The sequence below is a fragment of the Callorhinchus milii genome, unplaced genomic scaffold (assembly GCF_018977255.1).
Source record: "Callorhinchus milii isolate IMCB2004 unplaced genomic scaffold, IMCB_Cmil_1.0 Scaffold20, whole genome shotgun sequence".
NCBI classification, from domain to species: Eukaryota; Metazoa; Chordata; class Chondrichthyes; order Chimaeriformes; family Callorhinchidae; genus Callorhinchus; species Callorhinchus milii.
In genome coordinates, this window is record NW_024704761.1 from 12,506,352 (window position 1) to 12,528,434 (window position 22,083).

General features: G+C 47.6%; 1 protein-coding gene and 1 long non-coding RNA gene across 3 annotated transcripts; one reads left to right on the plus strand and one right to left on the minus strand.

Annotated features, from left to right (window-relative positions):
• Positions 1–4,300: 4,300 nt before the first annotated feature.
• Positions 4,301–8,837, minus strand: cygb2 (cytoglobin 2). Its single transcript, XM_007885080.2, has 3 exons — positions 8,688–8,837; positions 6,516–6,747; positions 4,301–5,199 (listed from the first exon to the last, which is right to left on the minus strand). The coding sequence occupies exons 1-3, from the start codon at positions 8,828–8,830 to the stop codon at positions 5,041–5,043; spliced, it is 534 nt and encodes a 177-aa protein (XP_007883271.1). The 5' UTR covers positions 8,831–8,837; the 3' UTR covers positions 4,301–5,040.
• On the plus strand, positions 8,692–22,083 carry LOC103190851. Of its 2 annotated transcripts, XR_006085628.1 has the most exons (5): positions 8,692–8,741; positions 18,118–18,189; positions 19,783–19,853; positions 20,830–20,878; positions 21,847–22,083. It is a non-coding gene; the product is annotated as an uncharacterized LOC103190851 (long non-coding RNA). The 2 variants fall into 2 exon arrangements; XR_489197.2 differs by lacking the exon at positions 8,692–8,741 and having other exon boundaries at positions 18,047–18,189.

Consider the following 22,083-nt stretch of genomic DNA (forward strand, 5'->3'; position numbering starts at 1 on the left):
TTGAAAGTTCCAGAAGTAATCAAGCCTGTTTATTGCCGTGTGCTTCACACACTGCTCAACAGCAGCTTCACACGCAATATTTGAGTCTTTTGTAATCATTGGTGAATTTAAGAATCCTTTGAGCCAGTAATTCTTCCATCAAAATGTCTCAAATTGCTATCAAATATAAAGGCCAACGTGGCAGCCAATTTCCACACGGCAATGCCCCACAAACAGCTGTGAAATAAATAACCAATTTTATTTGGAGATTTATGGAAACTCCCTTCTCTTTTCAAGTAGTACCCTGGGATCTTTAACGTTAACCTGATCAGGGAGACAGGCCCCTCAGACATCCAAAGGTCGGCATCTCCAACAATGCAGCAGCGCGCCCCAGTATCACTGTGAGCGTAATACCCAGTATGGGGTTTGAACCCACAGCTTCCTAAACCAGAAGCAAGAGTGTGACTGACTGACACGCTTTAAGCTGTTTTCAGCTTGAAGTTCACATAAGAATTGTTTTCACCTCGACAATTTTTTTTTCCATTTTAGGGCACAGTCCTACGCAGAGAGGCTGAGGCTGGGACTAGCTGTGATACATGGGGAGGCCCAGTATGCAGAATACGACATGGTAGATGGTCGTCACTCACCTCCAGCAGTGAAAAACACAACTATACACACTGGACTGGAGCTGCCATGTAAGAAATATGCCAGTTGCATTTGATTGTAATTGCTGAGATTGGGTTGTTTGAATTACCCTGATCTTCAAATCAGCTAAGCCTTGAAGAATGGAAGAGACCAGAGGGCACTAGAAGCCGGGCTAGTGGGCAGCAAGAATAAACTAAGCATTTCCACAGAATGTCTCTGTACCTGGCAATTTTACTTGTAGGCTGAAACAAAATCAGGTCCATTCTAAACCCGCTTTGCCTACAAGACCTAGGCAGACATCAGTCATGTCCCTGACACCAAGTTTGTGCAGTGGAACATCAGTTTGTTCTGTTAAGTTAACTGATTTCAGCCAGGGCAGTAATTGGTTTGGTACAATATACTTCAATGCTTCAATAAGTAATATGATTCCAAAGGCTACAGGAGATTGGGGGGTGGGAAAGAGACCCCAAGTGGTACTAGGTGAGTGATGTCTGTTTATTTCCTACATTCAGGTGGGTTAAGATTACTGGTGTACAATGCAAAAATCTTTATTGCACATTTGAAATGTTTTTGAAATTACGTTACAAATATCCGTTGCTCTCTTGTCAGTAAATTGTCTTGTGCCTTGTTTGTACTGCAGAGCTGCTTTCACAAGTTGTCCGTGCACATTTGTCACTGCTGTCACTCCCAGAGTGACCAGCCACAGTGAAACGCTGTCACCCGCAGAGTGACCAGCCAACGTGAAACGCTGTCACCCGCAGAGTGACCAGCCACAGTGAAACGCTGTCACCCGCAGAGTGATCAGCCACAGTGAAACGCTGTCACCCGCAGAGTGACCAGCCACAGTGAAACGCTGTCACCCGCAGAGTGACCAGCCACAGTGAAACGCTGTAACCCCCAGAGTGACCAGCCACAGTGAAACGCTGTCACCCCCAGAGTGACCAGCCACAGTGAAACGCTGTCACCCCCAGAGTGACCAGCCACAGTGAAACGCTGTCACCCCCAGAGTGACCAGCCACAGTGAAACACTGTCACTCCCAGTGCATTACCTCCGCTGCTAGTAGAACAAAGCACAAGAAACACAGATTTGGTGCAAATGCTTTTTATTGTGAACCAATATATTGTTGGGTGTTCTGGCCAGCACATGTTAGTGCTGCTGAAAGCCATTTGGCTGTGGAGTGTGCTGGCTCTCTGGCTGCTGACATCACTGCCGTGGTTTATATGGTGGGAGAGCAGAGTGATCGACACATAGTGCCCATGGATCCAGTAGGTGCAGGAACTGAACTGTGCGTTTATACTACTATACTAGGTTTGAATGTCTTGGTATTTAGGTAACCCCCATTTTACTCAATCAGGTTACACTGCTGAAACATAATACCCATCAGAATCAACCACATTCTCGTGTGGGGTTGGGTATCCTTCGCTGCCACAAACACTGCTGGGCTTTTCAGTAACGTGCGGGCATAGTGATCCCATTCTACCAGGCAGGCGTTCTCGCCTTTTTATTGTCTCATTGCTGCAAAGCCAACTTTACCATTTTGTGTTGTTTAAATGCTTTCAACCAGGTTTGAGGAAACACTTTATTACATATCTCTCACTAGCTGTGACCAGAAATCTCACTAAATTCTCAGAAGCAGATGCTTAACCTTAACCAACTGGTCAAGGATGACACTGATATTACAGGCTGACTCATTCAGAACAGTGACCTAGTTGTCCTGATTACGAGGCAAATTCCAGCAATAATTGTCAATTGTACTTTATTGTACTTTTCAAGACAAAAGAAAATTTGAAATTTAATAGATTTTTTTAACTTCAACTCTTTGAAGCCTTAATCTGGTATTTATATTGTTGGGTGTAATCTGATCTGGGTAGTGCCAGGGGAGAGAAAGCTGGTGGGCTTTTACAGGATTCAAAGACAAAAAAAGGCTTAACCAGGATTCCAACCCTGAGCGACTACCGCCATCTCTATCACTGAGCCATCCGCCTCTGTCTGTCCACCTCTGTCCATCAAAAAACTGACTGTTGTAAACACGGGTTCAAGTGTGTGCAAGAGCAGTATAATTTTGTATAGATATGTAAATATTCAGACCAAAATGTCAGATTCCACAAATTCACGGGTGAAGTTTATTTGAGAACAAAGCCCCCACAAATCACATTTAGAAAGACAATTAAAGGTGTCTGGTGAGAAAGTGCCAAGGGTGGAGTTGTCTCATAGTATCCAAGCAACATAGAATCCAGCAGAAGAGAAGACTCATGGACTGTGCCATGCTGACTCCCTCTTGGAGCTTTCTGTTCTAATGCCATTGCCCTGCTCTTTGCCCAAGCCCTTCAACATTACTTTTTTCTACACAAGGAACCGGTATCACCCACATGCTCTGCTGGCACTGGGACACTACTCTGGTGAGGGGCGCTATACTTGGGAATTGGGCAGATCGGTGGCAGATGAAATTCAATGTGGAGAAATGTAAAATTCTTCCCGTGGGATAAAAAATCCTAGAAGGGACAATTATTTCAACGGAAGGAAAATAATATATGTGGAAAATGAAAAGACCTGCGGTTCCTGATTAACAATAAACTGAAACTCTCCCAACAATGCTGTGGCAGTGAGTAAAACAAACCAAATGTTGGGATATATCAAAAGATCAATTGCAGCCAAAATAGTGGGGTATTCCTGCCACTGTATAAACCATCGATAACACTGTACTTAGAGACTGTGCACAGTTCTGGTCGCCGCAGTACAAAAAGGACATTGGAGAAATCGAGAAGATACAGAGGAGGGCAACTAAAATAATTGAGGGAATGGAGGGACTGGACTATGAGGAGCAAATTTGGCATGTTCACGCTGAAAAAGAGAAGATTGAGAGGCGACATGATTGCTGTCTTTAAGATTCTAAAGGGACCAAACAATATAGATCATGACGGGCTGTTTCAACTTGTCCTGAATAGTAAACCCAGAGGCCACGGCCTGCGATTGAAAAGGTTAAATTCAGAATGAATGAATCTACTCAAACACTATTTCAGTAAGTGAATAGTGAACCTCTGAATAGGAAGGTGGAAGGTGAACTAGAATGGCCTTGGTCTTTTTTAATCTAGCATTTTTTATGTAATTATGTAAATACAAATTGTTGTTGTTGACTGTTCTTCTTGTAAAGAATCATCAAACACTTTCTCATCAAGGCACCAAGTTTAAAACATTTTCTAAAGAAAACAACAAACTGAAGAGTTTGGAGATGGATCAGAAACACCCATGTGCAGAATTCACCCTCAACATCCAGAACAGAAAAACAAAAAAAAATGTGTTTGTGTGTGTATATGTGCATATTTTTTGTGTTCACATGTGGTACTTGTGCTTATATATATATGTGAACATTTGTGTATGTGTAGATGTGTGTACATATTAGATGTGTGTATACATGTGTTTATAAATATATATGGGAGTGTCTGTCTGTGCATACATAAATGGGTATGGAGTGAAGTATTGATGAAGCATGTTTAAGAAGTATATTGAAACATTTGCTCAAGCTGTAGCACACATGACAGGAATGTCCTCAGAAGGTTTCTGTTGCAATTTCGACAAAGATTTCCGGTTAAACTTGCGGAATATTTAAAAGAGATATTTAAATAACAGGATTTGGATGTTTCAGGTGTTCAGAGGAGTGCAAGTAAGAGATGAAAAACATGTTGGAAAAATTTATTGAGGTCCTGTAGGTTGGCATCTCTGGGCCTTTACCATGAGCAAAAAACACAATTAGAAACTGGAACAAATCAAAACACCAGCAAGGCTGGGAGTATTTTAGTTTGATTTAACAGTTTTACAGAAATATTATTAAAAGGGATTTGTCGCCTTGAAGTTCAATCAAGAGCATTAAATGTTCTGTTTTATAAAAAACATATGAGGTTTACTCACATTAGAAACATCAAGCACCAAGTGGGGGGGAATTGATCACAGCTATTGTGAGGCTCATTCACTCACTGAATGTCTCGCACACACAAACAAACACACTGAATGTCAAGAGACTCATTCTAACTGGAATGCACCATTTCACTCCGCACCTCTGCCCAGGTTGGGATGTGATTGGCAGAGAGGAGCATCGGATGAAAATAGGATTTAATAACTTATAAATGTGTTAAATTATAATGATTATAGTTCAGTATTCAATACTGACATCATGTAGTGGTATATTTTAGCAAACACTGTAATATACTATAGAATAAATACTGATTCGTAGAAACAAATAACAAATCAGTCACATTTGTGTCTCTGATTCCATCACACGATCACAGTTTCGGCTCAGAGCATCTCTGGTGACATTTATGCGCGTCCACAGATTTGTGTCCCAGGTCTCCTTTCCCGAAAGTGTTATGGAGTGCTGCCTAATGTCTTCTTTGGTGGATCTGAGGATCACATCCTTCAGCTCAGACAGACGAGTTCTGTGCCCAGCCCAGCTCTGTGTAAGCCGCTAACACCTGCACGCAAATCAGAGCCATTAACTGACTCCAAGCGCTCTGAGCTTCAGTGGTGAAGTATTCCGCGTAATCTTCCACAAAGACCTCCAGAATAACGCCGCTTAATAACTAGGGAGGAAGAATTAGATAAAAGGGGAAACAAAGATAGGCTTGAGAATAAAAAAAATCACAACACTGTAGTCAAGAGCAGAAAAAGGAAGTCAAATGAAAGTTAGAATTTGATGTGTCTGGTAAGGAATGTGTCACTTGCTAACCCACCTGCAGGTACATTCAGAAATATGGCCATATCTTCTATATGGAGCTGGAATGGTTGTGTGGGATTCACTCACCTCCTGGCACAAACTGGTGAGCTGGACTCCAGGACTGGAGTGAATTTTTAATCCAATTATTGACAACAACCGACATTATCAACCACTCTCTATCCACCAGCACAGTTTCCACTCCTTAAAAACAGCTGTCAACACCCCTACCCTCAAAAAGCCTTCCCTCGACCCATCTCTGTTCCCTATCATCCCATTGCCAACTTCCCTTTTTTTTCGAAGGTTCTGTAACGAGTTATTGCTTCTCAGCTGTGCTGTTTCCTCTCCAGGTACTCCCTACATGAGGCCCTCCATTCTGGTTTCTTGGGCTGCTTATAGTAGAGACTGCTCTAGTCAATGACATTTTGTCCATCTGTGACCAGGGCTGTCTCTGCTTCCTTTTCCTTCACAATTGCTCTGCCGCTTTCGACACTGTTGACCACTTTATTGTTTCCATCACCTCTCCTCTTAGCTCTACCAATCATGGTTCTGTTGTCGCCTGTTTTCATTCTTACCTTTCCCATTGTCTCGTGTCTTCTTCAACTCTCATATTCTGTTTTTTAAAATCCCACATTGTTCGCAATATTGCCCACATTCAGCACTACCTCTCCCCTAAGCTGAGACGCTTCCATCACGTGCCAACTCTGTGTGCTCCATGTCCTCGCTTGTCCTCCCTACAATCACTGGTCGAGCCTTCAGCCTTTCTACCACCACCTTCTGGAACTCCATCCTGGAGCCCCTCTGCCTCACTGTTTCTGTTGCTTCCTTTAAGATCGTTCTCAAGACTTTCCTCTTTGACTGTGCCTTCAGTCATCTTCCTTCCCTCATCCCACCTGCCCCCACCCACTCTTGAATTCAACCACCAACTCAGGTGCAAACTATTGGCTGCCCAGTGCCATTGGACATCCTCCTGACATGAAAGGTGCTATATAAATGCATTTTGTTGTTGTTATTCTTCTATATCACCTCATGTCACCAACATGACTGGCTATTTCGTTAACAATGGTAAGATAGTTACACCCAATCATGTGTGAGGATCAATAAGTGTGGACCAACGCTGGTACCTGCGCTGTCACAAGTGCCAAGGCTCATGATTTTGAAGATGAGGGTCTCGAGTTTCCTCACCTGGAAATACATAGGATCCACTTTGTGCTTGATGGCGTGGGCTCGGCCCACCAACGCCAGGACAGAGCGTACCTGCTCGGGATCGCCCAGCTTCTCCACCACACTGTTAATGGCGCCCATGACCCTGCGAGCATGCTGCCGGAGCTGGCTGCTGTGCTGCATTTCTTGTGGCTCCTGCAGATGCCGAAACTGGCTGAAGTATTGTTTGGCTGAGGGGAACTTGCTGAAAAATCTGAGAAGCAGAGAAACGATGAGGTTGGGGACTTACACACCCTGAACACAGGAGGCCTTCATCCCCCACACAGCAACTGGGTCCCAGAGACAAGCATCACCCAACCTCTGACATCAACACGTGTGCATAGTTACAATACAGTTCACATTTACTTTCACGTTGGGAGGACGTCTCAAAGTGCTTAGCACTGCTGGCTAACCCTCCCCACCAACCGGGTAGAAGCCCAAGGGCAGTGGGGGAGGGGAAAGATGACTAAAAGCACAAGCAAAGACGGGCATCTTGAGATAGACCTTGGCTGAGGTGAAGTAGGAGGTAAGTTGGAGGGACACTGGGATGCAGGGCTGGATTGGCTGAAAGCGGCCCACAGATGGTGCAGTGGACAGGGAAGGGACATGAAACAGCCTCATGTTTGCTGAGTGGAGGGAGTGCCGGGTCAGTTGGGGTTGAAGGAGGTCATGGAGGTTGGATAGGGTGAAACTGTGAAGAGATTTGAACGACGACGACAAAATGACCTGGTGTAAAGCGTCCTTCACGTCGGGAGGCGCTGGACAGAATTTCGGACCTGAGCTGGGGATCGGAGTGGGGGAGGGCAGTGCGGGAAATAGGGCCATCGAAAGCACAGTCGAAGAGGAGGATCTTGAGATGGGTCTTGAAGGAGGCGAGGGAGGGGGCAAGACGGAGGGACTGCGGGCTGGAGCTCCACAGGGAGGGGGCAAGACGGAGGGACTGCGGGCTGGAGCTCCACAGGGAGGGGGCAAGACGGAGGGACTGCGGGCTGGAGCTCCACAGGGAGGGGGCAAGACGGAGGGACTGCGGGCTGGAGCTCCATAGGGAGGGGCAAGACGGAGGGACTGCGGGCTGGAGCTCCACAGGGAGGGGGCAAGACGGAGGGACTGCGGGCTGGAGCTCCACAGGGAGGGGGCAAGACGGAGGGACTGCGGGCTGGAGCTCCATTTACAATCAATATTATCCTCACTCGCTGCCACACTACCTGTCACACTCAGTGTCACGCTGCCTGTCACACTCACTGTCAAACTCACTGTCACACTGCCTATCACACTCACTGACACACTGCCTGTCACACTCACTGTCATACTCACTGTCTCGCTGCAGTCACACTGCCTGTCACACTCACTGACACACTCACTGACACACTGCCTGTCACACTCACTGTCACACTCACTGTCACACTCACTGTCACACTGCCTGTCACACTCACTGTCAAACTCACTGTCACACTCACAGCCTGTCACACTCACTGTCACACTCACTGTCACACTCACAGCCTGTCACACTCAGTGTCATGCTGCATGTCACACTGCCTGTCACACTGCCTGTCACACTCACTGTCACACTGCCTGTCACACTCAGTGTCATGCTGCCTGTCACACTCACTGTCACACTGCCTGTCACACTCAGTGTCATGCTGCATGTCACACTGCCTGTCACTCACTGACACACTCACTGTCACACAGCCTGTCACACTCACTGTCACACTCACTGACACACTCACTGTCACACTCACTGTCAAACTCACTGTCACACTGCCTGTCACACTGCCTGTCACACTCACTGTCACACAGCCTGTCACACTCACTGACACACTCACTGTCACACTCACTGTCACACTGCTTGTCACACTGCTTGTCACACTCACTGTCACACTGCTTGTCACACTCACTGTCACACTGCTTGTCACACTCACTGTCACACTCACTGTCCCTCTCTGGCTGCTCCAGGTAGAGGATGATGTTATACTATCGGTCCCTGTGGCTGTTTACATGTCTCTGGACCCAAACCCTCCCTCTCATCCCCACCTCAGTCCGAGCCGCCTGGAGCCGCTCCCTCCCCGCCATTGGCGGCTCCTGGGCCGACTGTCCGGCCCCCGGGCCGCCTGTCCGGCCCCCGGGCCGCCTGTCCGGCCCCCGGGCCGCCTGTACCTGATGAGGACTCGGACTCCCACATCCTCACAGCAGCTGAAGACGCGGCTCCAGGTTTGTCGGATGATGTCGCGGTCCGTGTCGGAGAGATACTGTCCCGGGTCCGGGCGCCGCTGCTCACTCCGCCCCGCGGCTTCCTCCATCTCCACCTCCGTCAGATAACCGGGACCAGGACCGGGGGTCCGGGGGGGTCCGGGGGGGGGACCGGGGGGACCGGGGGGGTCCGGGGGGACCGGGGGTCCGGGCCCACCCTCCCGGTGAAGGGAGCTGATCACTTGCTCCCCGCGCGGAGGCGCTCCCGGAGCTTAATCCAGAGGAGAGGAGGGAGCAGTGTGTGTGTGTGTACAGTCTGTGTGTGTGTGTGTGTGTGTGTGCGTACAGTGTGTGTGTGTGTGACTACAGTCTGTGTGTGTTGTGTGTGTGACTACAGTCTGTGTGTGTGTGTACAGTGTGTGTGTGTGACTACAGTCTGTGTGTGTTGTGTGTGACTACAGTCTGTGTGTGTGTGTGTGTGTGTACAGTCTGTGTGTGTGCGTGACTACAGTCTGTGTGTGTGTGTGTACAGTCTGTGTGTGTGTGTGTGTGTGTACAGTGTGTGTGTGTGTGTGTGTGTACAGTCTGTGTGTGTGCGTGACTACAGTCTGTGTGTGTTGTGTGTGACTACAGTCTGTGTGTGTGTGTGTGTGTACAGTCTGTGTGTGTGCGTGACTACAGTCTGTGTGTGTGTGCGTACAGCCTGTGTGTGTGTGTGTGTGTGTACAGTGTGTGTGTGTGTGACTACAGTCTGTGTGTGTTGTGTGTGTGACTACAGTCTGTGTGTGTGTGTACAGTGTGTGTGTGTGACTACAGTCTGTGTGTGTTGTGTGTGACTACAGTCTGTGTGTGTGTGTGTACAGTCTGTGTGTGTGGGTGACTACAGTCTGTGTGTGTTGTGTGTGTGACTACAGTCTGTGTGTGTGTGTACAGTGTGTGTGTGTGACTACAGTCTGTGTGTGTTGTGTGTGACTACAGTCTGTGTGTGTGTGTGTGTGTGTACAGTCTGTGTGTGTGCGTGACTACAGTCTGTGTGTGTGTGTGTACAGTCTGTGTGTGTGGGTGACTACAGTCTGTGTGTGTTGTGTGTGTGACTACAGTCTGTGGGTGTGTGTTTACAGTGGTGTGTGTGACTACAGTCTGTGGGTGTGTGTCCTAAGGCCTGTACCTCCCAGCAGGTCTTCTTCGAGCTGAGTGGGCCCCGAGGTGACATCCTCGCCACAGAGTACCCGGATGGAGTCGGCCCTCTGTGCTGGTCTCCAGTCGGGTTCCTGAGCCGGTGGGTCTGCAGTATTCCAGGGCACTCACTGCTGATGGCACTGGGGGCAGAGAATCCTCCCCCTCAGCTCCTATTAACCTGCAGCCAAAGCCCTAATGGGTAGGGCGAATCGAGCTGGAAAACTTGCCAGACAGCAAGATCAATAGCAAGTTATGTGGTTTTAGCTGGTTAGACTCCAGCAGTTACCCCAACGCACACTCTGCATTCCCCCCCAAGGCTTGGCTCTTGCCAACCTGCGCCGAAAACTTTCTGAAATTAGGTAAACAGGGGGCATCCCCCCAGGGAGCAATCTATCTCCCCATTCCAACAATCTATCTCTGGGATTTCCATGTGTAGGTGAGATTTGGGGAATTTTGGGTTTGGTGACTCTTAAGCAGATGATGGGTTTCCGCATGTGTGTGTCAGACACTCGGATGGGCAAACAAAAGTGTGTACAGATAAGGTGTGTGAATCCAGACCAACAGCTGTTCACACCAACAGCTCCCAACAGATTCATCACAACAACGTGCACCTGAGGTGTATGTGAAAATTAAGTAGAGTGGGCAAGTACAACAACAGATTACACTTGTATAGCACCTTTCACATCAGGAGGACAGGCAGTGGGTGTGAGTCGAGCCAGGATGTGTGTAGTCGAGGGTAGGGGTGTAGGTGCAGACAGTGGGTGAGAGGCTGTTGCTGCTCCTCCACAGAATCACACCAACAGCTCCCAAGACCTTCCATCACAAAGAAACATCAGAGAAACCAGTTCCCCAGTGGCTAAGTCGCACATTACTCTAAACATTTATATCTCCTGGGAGGTCACTAACCGAGTTGTATAAACATTGCTATTCTTGGAATGGAACATTGATACTTGCAAAACGCCTTTTGTTTTTTCTACATTAAGCCTAATACTGGCATTAAGTGTAACACGAACTACAGGAGAGGCAATTACAATGTGAAATGAATATAATCTATAATGTTTTGTACAACAATCGAAACAGGAATTTGTACTTGTATACACAGAACATCTCACCTTCAAAGCAATAGTAGAGTGGAATACTGTGCTTCAGATTAAGACACTTTTAGCAAAAATCATAAATATAACACACAATTTTACTTACCATAGAAACATTGTTAACTGCTGCTGTTTCATTGTGAAATCCTCCTGGTCAACAATCCTGCAGATTAACCGGTCATTCAGGGGAGAAATGCAGAACAGACTCAGTCAGTCTTGGAGTGCATGTGGGTAAATGCCCAGAGTATGACAAATATGATTGGTGAGCTGCGGCTCAAGTTGCCACATGGGGTTATGGCAATAACAGAGACCTGGCTCAAACAAGGGCAGGAATGGGAGCTGAATATTCCTGGCTACAATTTTTTCAGGAGGGATAGGGAAGGAAACAAGTAGGTCGGGGGGTGGTGGCAATATTGGTTAAAGACACTGGAAAGGGATGCTGTGTTAGAGGCCCCACAAACAGAATCTATTTGGTTAGAGTTAAGGAGCAAAAAATAAGCTGTTACTCTGTTCGGTGTGTACTATAGATCACCAAATAGTGGGAAGGAGATAGATGAGCAAATCTGCAAGCGATTTCAGAAAGATGCAAAACCAACAGAGTAGTGATAATGGAGGACTCTAATTATTCTAACATAGACTGGCGAAATAACAGTGTAGAGGGCAAGGAGGGGGAAGGATTCCTGAATTGTGTGCAGGATAACTTTCTGGATCAGTTTGTTTCCAGCCCCACCAGGAAGGAAGCAGAGCTGGATCTAGTTCTGGGGAATGAAGTGGGGCAGGTTTCAGAAGGAGAGCATCTGGACAACAGTGATCACAACATCATTAGCTTTACAGTACTAATGGAAAGGGACAAAGGTAAAGATACTCAACTGGAAAAGGCTAATTTCAATGAGTTCAATGAGGGACCTAGCCAAGGTGGACTGGAAAGAAAGATTGGCAGATAAAACAGCGAGTGAGCGATGGGAAGCCTTCAAGGAGGAGATAGTTCGGGGACAGAATAAATACATTCCCACAAAGGGGAAAGGAGGGCATCCAAACCTCTCTGGGTGAATAAGGAAATTGGGATTAAAATAAAACAGAAAAAGGAGGTTTATGACAAATGTCAGGTCCAAAATGCAGAAGATAATCAAACAGAATATAGAAAGTACAAAGGAGAACTGTAAAAGGAAATAAGAGGGGCAAAAAGATTAGTGGGTAACATAAAAGGGAACCCTAAGGTATTTTATAAGCATATAAAGAATAAAAGGTTAGTCAAAGGTAGGGTGGGACCAAGTAGGGACCAATGAGGAAATCTTCTTGTGGAGGCAGAGGGCACGGCTGACGTACTGATGCAGTACTTTGCATCTGTCTTCACAAAAGAAGAGGATGCAGCCAATGCCACAGTATCGGAGAAGAGGGTAGAGAAACTGGATAAGATAAGAATAAACTTAGAGGAGGCACTAAAAAGGTTGACGGTGCTCAAGGTAGGTAAGTCACCCGGTCCGGGATGCATCCTAGGTTACTGAGGGAATTAAGGGTGGAAATAACGGAGACTCTGACCACAATCTTTCAATCCTCCTTGGACACCGGGGTTGGTGCCAGAGGACTGGAGGGTTGCAAACGTTGCTCCCCTGTACAAAAAGGGGCAGAAGGATAAACCCGGGAGCTACAGGCCAGTCAGCCTAACGTCAGTAACGGGGAAACTTCTGAAGATTATAATCCGGGGCAAAATTAATTTTCACTTAGAAAAATATGGGTTAATAAAGGACAGACAACATGGATTTGTTAAAGGCAAATTGTGTCTAACAAACCTGATAGTTTTTTGATGAAGTAACGGAGAGGGTGGGTGAAGGTCGTGCATTGATGTAGTTTATATGGATTTTCAAAAGCGTTTGATAAAGTGCCACATAAGAGACTTGTAGCAAAATGGAAGCCCCCGGTATTAAAGGGACAGTAGCAGCGGATACAGAACTGTCAGGGAGGCAGAAAGCAGAGAGTGGTGAACAGTTGTTTTTCTAACTGGAGGGAAGTGCGGTGGTGTCCCCCCGGGGTCGGTATTGGGACCACTGTTGTTTGTGATCTATATAAATGACCTGGACTTGGGTATAGGGAGGACAATTTCCAAGTTTGCAGATGACACTAAGTTAGGAAAACTAGTAAACAGTGAGGAGGACAGTAATAGACTGTAAGAGGACACAGTCAGACTGGTAACGTGGGCCGACACGCGGCAGATGAAGTTTAATGTGGAGAAATGCAAAGTGATGCATTTTGAGAGGAAGAATGAGGAGAGGCAATATACGCTGATGGGACAATCTTACAGGGGGTGAAGGGACAGAGAGACCTGGGGGTCATATAGTAAATGTTTGAAGGTGGCCGGACAGGCAGATAGAGCTGTTAAAAAAGCATCCGGGACACAGGGCTTTATAAATAGGGCATAGAATACACAAATCAGGAGGTTATGATGAACCTTTAGATAAAACACTGGTTAGACCTCAGCGAGAGACTGTGCTCAGTTCTGGACCCCACACTTTATGAAGGATCTCAAGGCATTGGAGAGGGTGCAATGGAGATTGACCAGGATGGTACCAGGAATGAGGGACCTCAGTTATCAGGGAGGCGAGAGAAGCGAGGATTATTCTCCTGGGAGCAGAGAAGGTTAAGAGGAGACTTAACAGAAGTTTTCAAAATGATGAGGGGATTCGATAGGGGGAACAAGGAGAAACCATTCCCACTGGAGGGTGGGTCAGTAACCAGAGGACACCGATTTAAAATAGTTGTTAAAAGAAACAGAGGCGAGGGGAGGAGAAATGGTTTCACAGTGAGTTGTTGGGATCTGGAATGCATTGTCTGAAAGGCTGGTGGAGTGGGGTTGATCAGGGCTATGGGGAGAGAGCGCGGGGAGTGGGGTTTGAACAGGGCTATGGGGAGAGAGCGGGGGAATGGGGTTGATCAGGGCAATGGAGAGAGAGTGGGGGGAGTGGGGTTTATCAGGGCTATGGGGAGAGCGCGTGTGAGTGGGATTGATCAGGGCTATGGGGATAAAGCGGAGGAGTCGGGTTGATCAGCGCTATGGGGAGAGAGCGGGGGTGTGGGGTTGATCAGGGCTATGGGGAGACAACGGGGGAGAGGGGTTGATCAGGGTTATGGGGAGAGAGCAGGGGAGTGGTGTTGATCAGGGCTATGGGGAGAGCGCGGGGGTGTGGGGTTAATTAGGGCTATGGGGAGAGCGCGGGGGAGTGGGGTTAATTAGGGCTATGGGGAGGGAGCGGGGGGAGTGCGCTTGATCAGGGCTATGGGGAGAGAACGTGTGAGTGGGGTTGATTCGGGCTATGGGGAGAGAGCGGGGGAGTGGGGTTGATCAGGGCTATGGGGAGAAAGTGGGTGTGTGGGGTTGATCAGGTTTATGGGGAGAGAGCGGGGGAGTGGGGTTGATCAGGTTTATGGGGAGAGAGCGGGGGAGTTGGGTTGATTAGGGCTATGGTGAGAAACCGGGGAGTGGTGTTGATCAGGGCTATGGGGAAAGCGCAGGGGTGTGGGGTTAATTAGGGCTATGGGGAGCGAGCGGGTGAGTGGGGTTGATTCGGGCTATGAGGAGAGAGCCGGGGAGTGGTGTTGATCAGGGCTATGGGGAGAGCGCGGGGGAGTGGGGTTGATTCGGGCTATGGGGAGAGAGCGGGGGGAGTGCGCTTGGTCAGGGCTATGGGGAGAGAACGGGGGAGTGGGGTTGATCAGGGCTTTGGGGAGAGAGCGGAGAAGTGGGGTTGATCAGGGCTATGGGGCGAGAGCGGTGGCGTGGGGTTGATTCGGTCTATGGGGAGAGAATGGTGTGAGTGGGGTTGATCAGGGCTTTGGAGAGAGAGCGGGGGAGTGGGGTTGATTCAGGCTATGGGGAGAGAGTGGGGAGAGGGGTTGATCAGGGCTATGGGGAGAGCGCAGGGGAGTGGGGTTGATCAGGGCTATGGAGAGAGAGAGGTGCGAGTGGGGTTGATCAGGGCTATGGGGAGAGAGAGGTGGGACTGGGGTTGATCAGGGCTATGGGGAGAGAGAGTTGGTACTGGGGTTGATCAGGGCTATGGGGAGAGAGCGGGGGACTGGGGTTGATCGGGGCTATGGAGAGAGAGCGGGGGAGTGGGGTTGATCAGGGCTATGGGGAGAGCGCGGAGTAGGTTGATCAGGGCTATGGGGAGAGAACGGGGGAGTGGGATTGATCAGGGCTCTGGGGAGAGAGCGGGGGCGTGGGGTTGATTCGGTCTATGGGGAGAGAATGGGGTGAGTGGGGTTGATCAGGGCTTTGGGGAGAGAGTGGGGGAGTGGGGTTGATCAGGGCTATGGGGAGAGAGTAGGGGAGTGGGGTTGATCAGGGCTATGGGGAGAGAGCGGGGGATTGGGGTTGATCAGGGCTATGGGGAGAGAGTAGGGGAATGGGGTTGATTCGGTCTATGGGGAGACAGTGAGGGGAGTGCGGTTGATCAGGGCTATGGGGAGAGAGCGGGCGTGTAGGGTTGATCAGGGCTATGGGGAGAGAGGGGGGCTGTGGGGTTGATCAGGGCTATGGGGAGAGAGCCAGGAGTGCGGTTGATCACGGCTATGGGGAGAGAGCGGGGGAGTGGGTTTGATCAGGGATATGGGGAGAGCGCGGAGTAGGTTGATCAGGGCTATGGGGAGGGAGCGGGGGAGTGGGATTGGTCAGGGCTATGGGGAGAGAGCGGGGGTGTAGGGTTGATCAGGGCTATGGGGAGAGAGGGGGGCTGTGGGGTTGATCACGGCTATGGGTAGAGAGTGGGGGAGTGGGGTTGATCAGGGCTATGGGGAGCGCGCGTGGGAGTGGGATTGATCAGGGCTATGGGGAGAGAGCGTGGGAGTGGGTTTGATCAGGGCTATGGTGAGAGAATGTGAGTGGGGTTGATTCGGGCTATGGGGAGAGAGCGGGGGAGTGGGGTTGATCAGGTTTATGGGGAGAGTGCGTGGGAGTGGGGTTGATCAGGGCTATGGGGAGCGAGCGCGGGGAGTGCGATTGATCAGGGCTAAGGGGATAGAGCGGGGGAGTCAGGTTGATAAGGGTTATGGGGAGAAACCGGGGAGTGGTGTGGGTCAGGGCAATGGGGAGAGTGTGGGGGGAGTGTTGTTGATCAGGGCTATGGGGAGAGAGCGGGGGGAGTGTGCTTGGTCATGGCTATGGGGAGAGCGCGGGGAGTGGTGTTGATCAGTGTTATGGGGAGAGAGCGGGAGAGTGGGTTTAATTATGGCTATTAGGAGAGAGCGGGGGGAGTGGGGTTGATCAGGGCTATGGGGAGAGAGAATGGGAGTGGTGTTGATCAGGGCTATGGCGAGAGAGCGGGTGAGTCAGGTTGATTAGGGCTATGGGTAGAGAGAATGGGAGTGGGGTTGATCAGGGCCATGGGGAGAGAGCGGTGGAGTGGGTTTGATTTGGGCTACGGGGAGAGCGCGGGGGGAGTGGGGTTGATCAGGGCTATGGGGAGAGAGAGGTGGGAGTGGGGTTGATCAGTGCTATGGGGAGAGTGCGGAGTAGGTTGATCAGGGCTATGGGGAGAGAGCGGGGGAGTGGGGATGAATGGGAAGCTCTTTTCAAAGAGCCGAGAGACACGATGGGCCGAATGGCCTCGTTCCGTGCTGTATAATTCTATGATTCCATGGCTGTTTATGACATCTTACTATGCAAACGGCTGCCACCTTTGGCTGCAAATAGAGCGAGGACATTTAATGGTAATTACCAATGAAGCATTTTGAGACCTTTTCTGTGATAATAATAATAATAATAATAATAATAATAATAATCTTCGCATTTGATATAGCGCTTTTCACGTTTTCGAGATGTCCCAAAGCGCTTCACCGAATATACTGTAAAGTGATGAGATTGTTGAGACCCTGTGTGCTGTGGGGCAGGCGGGGAGACGTCTCTGTAAAAATTCCAGCCAAACAGCACAGACGTAAAAGCAGTTCTGTTTCACACAAAATCTCAGAGGTCTCAGCTAACTTAGCCGAGTTGTCAGTTCTCTGGTAACTCATTAGATCCCACAGATTATTCTGAATCCCATCTTTAAACCGATGCTTTGTAACCCTTTGTGTCAATCTGATTTCTATAACAAAACAATAATAAATTGGTCATTTTCAATCCACGACTGTTTGTGGGACAGACCCTGTTGTGCGCAATTGGCTGCTGCGTTTTGCCCACAAACATAGTCAATTCACCTCACAGCATATTCTGTGAAGCACTTTGAGACGTCGAGAAGACGTAAAAGGATTATTATTATTATTATTATTATAAAGTTTCTGTTTGAAATTTGTACCTTGGAGGTGAATTAACACTGCACCATCCCCAATCTCTGTATCCTCCACTCATTTCTTCCCTGTTGTGTAATAATTATTGACTCAGGGCCTTGGCAGATGTATAACCCTCTGTCCTTCATTACATCTTATCTTAATCGGTCTTATTGGATCGCTAAGCTTGACAAAAATAAGCCTGTGCTTTCCCTGGTGCCGCTGGTCGCTGGAGGGTCAGGCAATCGTTGGCTTTGTAGCTGCTGCTATGAGTTGCAAATTTTAGTTGTGATTTGGTTGGTAATGGGGTGGCATCATGTGCACCACTATCATGGTCATCAGCACTCTGGCAATTATCCTGCGGCGTAGATTCTGCAACAAGGTTCAACCAACGTAAGTCACCCCATCTTCTCTTCGACCGTGCCTTTGGTCTCCGTCCCACCTCTCTGCCTTCCCTCCCCCCTCCCCCCTACTTCCCTCCCCCATGCTCGGACCCCGACACCTGACTGTTTAGCGTTTTGGGACGTCCTCCCGACGTGAAAGGCGCTTTATAAATGTCATTTTGTTGTTGTTGTTGTCAGTCAGTCTGTCTGTCTGTCTGCCCACCATTCAATTTGATGGCCTGTCTGTGTTCTGTGGATGAACTGGGGGTGGTGGGGGTGGGAGTGGGGGGGGGGGGGGCGAGTATGGTGTGGGGGGAGAGTGTGGGGGGGAGTATGGTGTGTGGGGAGAGTGTGGGGGGGTTGGTTGGAGTATGGTGTGGGGGGAGAGTGTGGGGGTGGAGTATGGTGTGGGGGGAAAGTGTGTGAGGGGGTGTGGCTGCATGTTTTTGTGAGACAAGATTCTGAAGACTGATTCTCTAACAGGTTCTCAGAACAAGTTAATGGCGCCTCGATGGGCGATGTGCAGAAGCAGACCCCTGCCGTGTCACCAGGAAGGTAATGGACTTGTGCTTTGGCTTGTGTAGTCCTGTAGCTCAGGGGTGAGACACTCGCCTCGCAAGTGAGAGACCTGGGTTTGATTCCTAGGCTTGGGGAAGCCATGGGCAAGTTTCCTTACTACATACGCCTCTGTTTACTGAGCAGTTAGTAAGAACCCAATTGTTAGTCGACTGGCGGATCACTTTTCCTGGGTAATAATCCCTTAAATAAAATTGGTCACTCAATCCACAACTGTTTGTGGAACATCACTGTGCGCAATTGGGAATTGCGTGTTTCACCCACACTATATACAGTCACTACACTTTACAGTATATTCTGTGAAGCTCTTTGTGATGTCTCACTGATGTAAACCCCCCACAGCAGGCATCTTACCCCCCTGCCCCGCATCCCACAGCGGGCACCTTACCTCTCCCACAGCAGGCACCTTACCCACCCCTCCACAACGGAAACCCTAGACCCCCCCCACACACAGATTTTTCTTGGCCAGCATAGTTAAAGCTGGGAATTCAATTTGCCAACTCCATCTCCTGCTGATAAACTTACAGATCACCATGAATATCAGCATCAAACTAGAGAAACATCTCAAATATCCTATTTGCCAACATCCTGGTAACATAAGAACATAAAAACAGAAGAATTTGCTGGCGAAAACAGGCTGAGGTCGATCTAGTTTGCCTTCCACCATCCTGGCAGTCGCTAAACTATATAATGTATCCTGAGATATTATTTTCTAGGATTTTTTTCAGTTCACGTAACTAACATTTTCTTGTCCAACTAACAACTAAACAATCTCAATTTATTAAACACACAACTTGCCACAGCTTAATTTATTCAGATTATCATTCGTATAATAGATATTGGACAGGAAAATATTAGTTATATGAACTCAAAAAAATCCTACATGCCATCTAGCGAGTAATTGTAAACATTCTTCTATCATTGTGTCCAGCTAACATTATAATGCACAAAGGGCAAAATGTCATGTGGGCATGACTTGGTGACATCTTCATTCTGAAATTTCTTAATTTGATTATGTTTGCATTTCATAAAATAAAGATATAGATAGCAGAGCTACAAGTTTTGATATTTATTTAAAATATTCTTGTAGATGGAAACTGTGAAATTGGTTCCTTATTATGTCTTGTCAATCTAAAACTTCAGAGTTGGATGTGTAGTATATGAAATGTTACAGCTGTCATCAGTTTGTGCAGATTAATGTAGAGAATATATAAAATGTTGAATTGCTGAGATATCCAGATACACACACACACACACAGACGCACACACAAACAGTTCATTTAATATGGACTTTACGGTGTAGCATCTTCCCAGAGTTAATAAGTTGCTCTGTTTTTTCTTGGACAGTATTTTTTGAATGAAACTGTAAGCCCAATAATTAACTCTTTCCATTAAAAGATCCCAAATTTGAGTTAAATCCAATAAAATCTGAAACACGCACCCGTGCTCTCCCTGGTCCCATGTGGGGAAGAGAGAGTTCTGTGACAGGTTCCTTTTTACCCTATTATCAGGCCGCCTGAATTTGATGCTATAATTTGATGTTTTACTTTCAATTTACACTTTGTTTTGCAGGGGATCAAAGAGGTAATTTATTTTCTGTCACAATGAACTCCTTAAGGGCTGGACTTTGGAGAGAAGCTAAGGTAAACGTGACAGCCTCAACATGGACACTTGCATCGTAGTCTCACTTCATACCTTCACCCCACACTGATGTGTAGCTGAGGCTGGTTTAACCTTGTCATCACTTTTCTCCTAAAAGCATTTGACTCCTTTTTGCTTGCACGGGGTATAGAATCGTAGGTACCCCCTGTACTTTGCCAAAGTGACCATTAATCAACCTTGTTACTGAGTGTCCACAGAGTATTCCAGTATGAGAGCATCACAGCTGAACCCTGATCCTGTCCAGTCGGACAGGGCCTGGGCAATGTTCAGTATCATGGCTGATTTTTCCTGTCCCTAAAAGAGGTTTATTGTGTTCAATCATTTGTTGTAATCAGAAAGGCAAGCTGTTTGATGCAGAGCAGTGTGGAGGTCTTAAATAAAAATAATCCTTCCATTTGATATAATGCCTTATCATGTAGTTGAGACTACAAAGTGCATCACAGGTTTTTACTGTAAAGTGTAGTGACTGTATTTGTAGGCAAACGTGGTAGCGAATTTGCACTCAGCAATGTCCCATTAACAGTCATGAAGTGAAAGACCAATGTTATCTGGGGCATTGCTGGGAGAAACATTCTTTTCCAATAATCCCATGGGGCAGACAGGGCCCGGGTTTAATGTTTCATCTGGAGGCCGGCACCTCCCCCAGTGTGCGCCAGCCTAGATTGGTGAAATCTTGATCTTCATCTTAAAATCTTGATTAGGCTTGATTTCACGAGCTTCTGATTCACAAAGGGCACAGTTAGTGATTAGTTCATGCACATAAACTCTGATATTACATGTGATGACGCATTTGCTATTGCTCCACATGCTGTTACATCCTCCAACATGAAAGGTGCTATACATATGTCATTTGTTGTTGCTGTTACACACTTTAACTGTTAATACATTTCTGATGCACATATTAACTCTTAGTGTGATTTGCCTGACTGTGACCTAAAGTGGGCTTTTGCTTTTCAGATTATCCTCGTAGATATGCAGTGCTCAATTATACAAAGTTAGTGAACAGGTGAGTTAGCTCTGGCAAATGTAATGATGACTTGAGTTTTTTTTTGGACAATTTTCTCTCCTGATCTGAAGGTGGTTTAGTCCTGTTTCCTTGTACAGGAGGTGGTTCTAGGGGTTCTTTTTGGTACATTAGCCCAAGGATTCACTTGTGAACCCAGGCAGTAAATGTGAGGAATGATAGCTCTAAGCCTGTATCTCCTCACACACACTTCCAGCTAATACATTGATTAACATAAATTATGCCAGAAATGTTTGTTTTCCCTCAGTCACTGGGAGTCATCTCTGGTTGCACGTGGATAAATTCCTTAATATAACAAACGTTTCTCGATACGACACCTGCTCAATTCATGGTTATCTTATAACATTGGAATATTGCCTCCATAATTATTGTAGAAGAACAATTTAGCCTCAAAAGAGATTTGGATTGGGATGTGGGTATGGGGGATATTAGAAGGACTGGGGGAAAGAACAGGGAATTGGGAATCATTAGAAGATCAAACGCTAACACAAATAGAATTGATTAAATGGCCTCCTACTGTGTCCTAGGTTTCTACGGTTCCAAAAGCAGGAAAGTGAGCACGCCAGAGGTGTGACTGTGACACTCTTAACACAACCCGAATGTGGCGGAAGCAGAATGGATACTAGCTTTTAAAAGCAAATTCGACAAATATTTGAAAAAGGATATGGAGATAGGGCAGGGCATTGGGACTAAATGTGGAGTGTTTAGAGAGTCATTAACAGGTATTCTGGGATGGCCTAATGTGCTGTAAAGTTCATTGATTTTAAAGTGCAATCTGACTGTGTAGCAGGCGCCAGGCAGGGTAAGGGAAGACGGGACAACTTGCAAGTTGCTGACAGCAGCAGCTGTTGAGGTGCTACCCACTAATACTGCGCTTAACCCCATAGAGCTATCTGTATGGATCGTCAGCGTAGCCCAGGCTCAATCACCGCTGTTTTTTTTCTGCACAGACTGAGGCTCAGTTCATTGCTGCTTCCTGTTAGAAGACACCGGGCTTAGGAGAAGTGCAACATGTAGCCTGAGCAGGTGTCAACTCCTGGGATTGTAGGCTCGATGGTGGCGTGACGTTAAACAGGATGAACATCACCACTTCTCTCTGTGTGCCTGGGAAGCGAACTTATGTGCAGTTTATTTCCCAGACCGTGGTACATAAACAGTAAAATATCGGGTGGCATTAAAGGATTCGC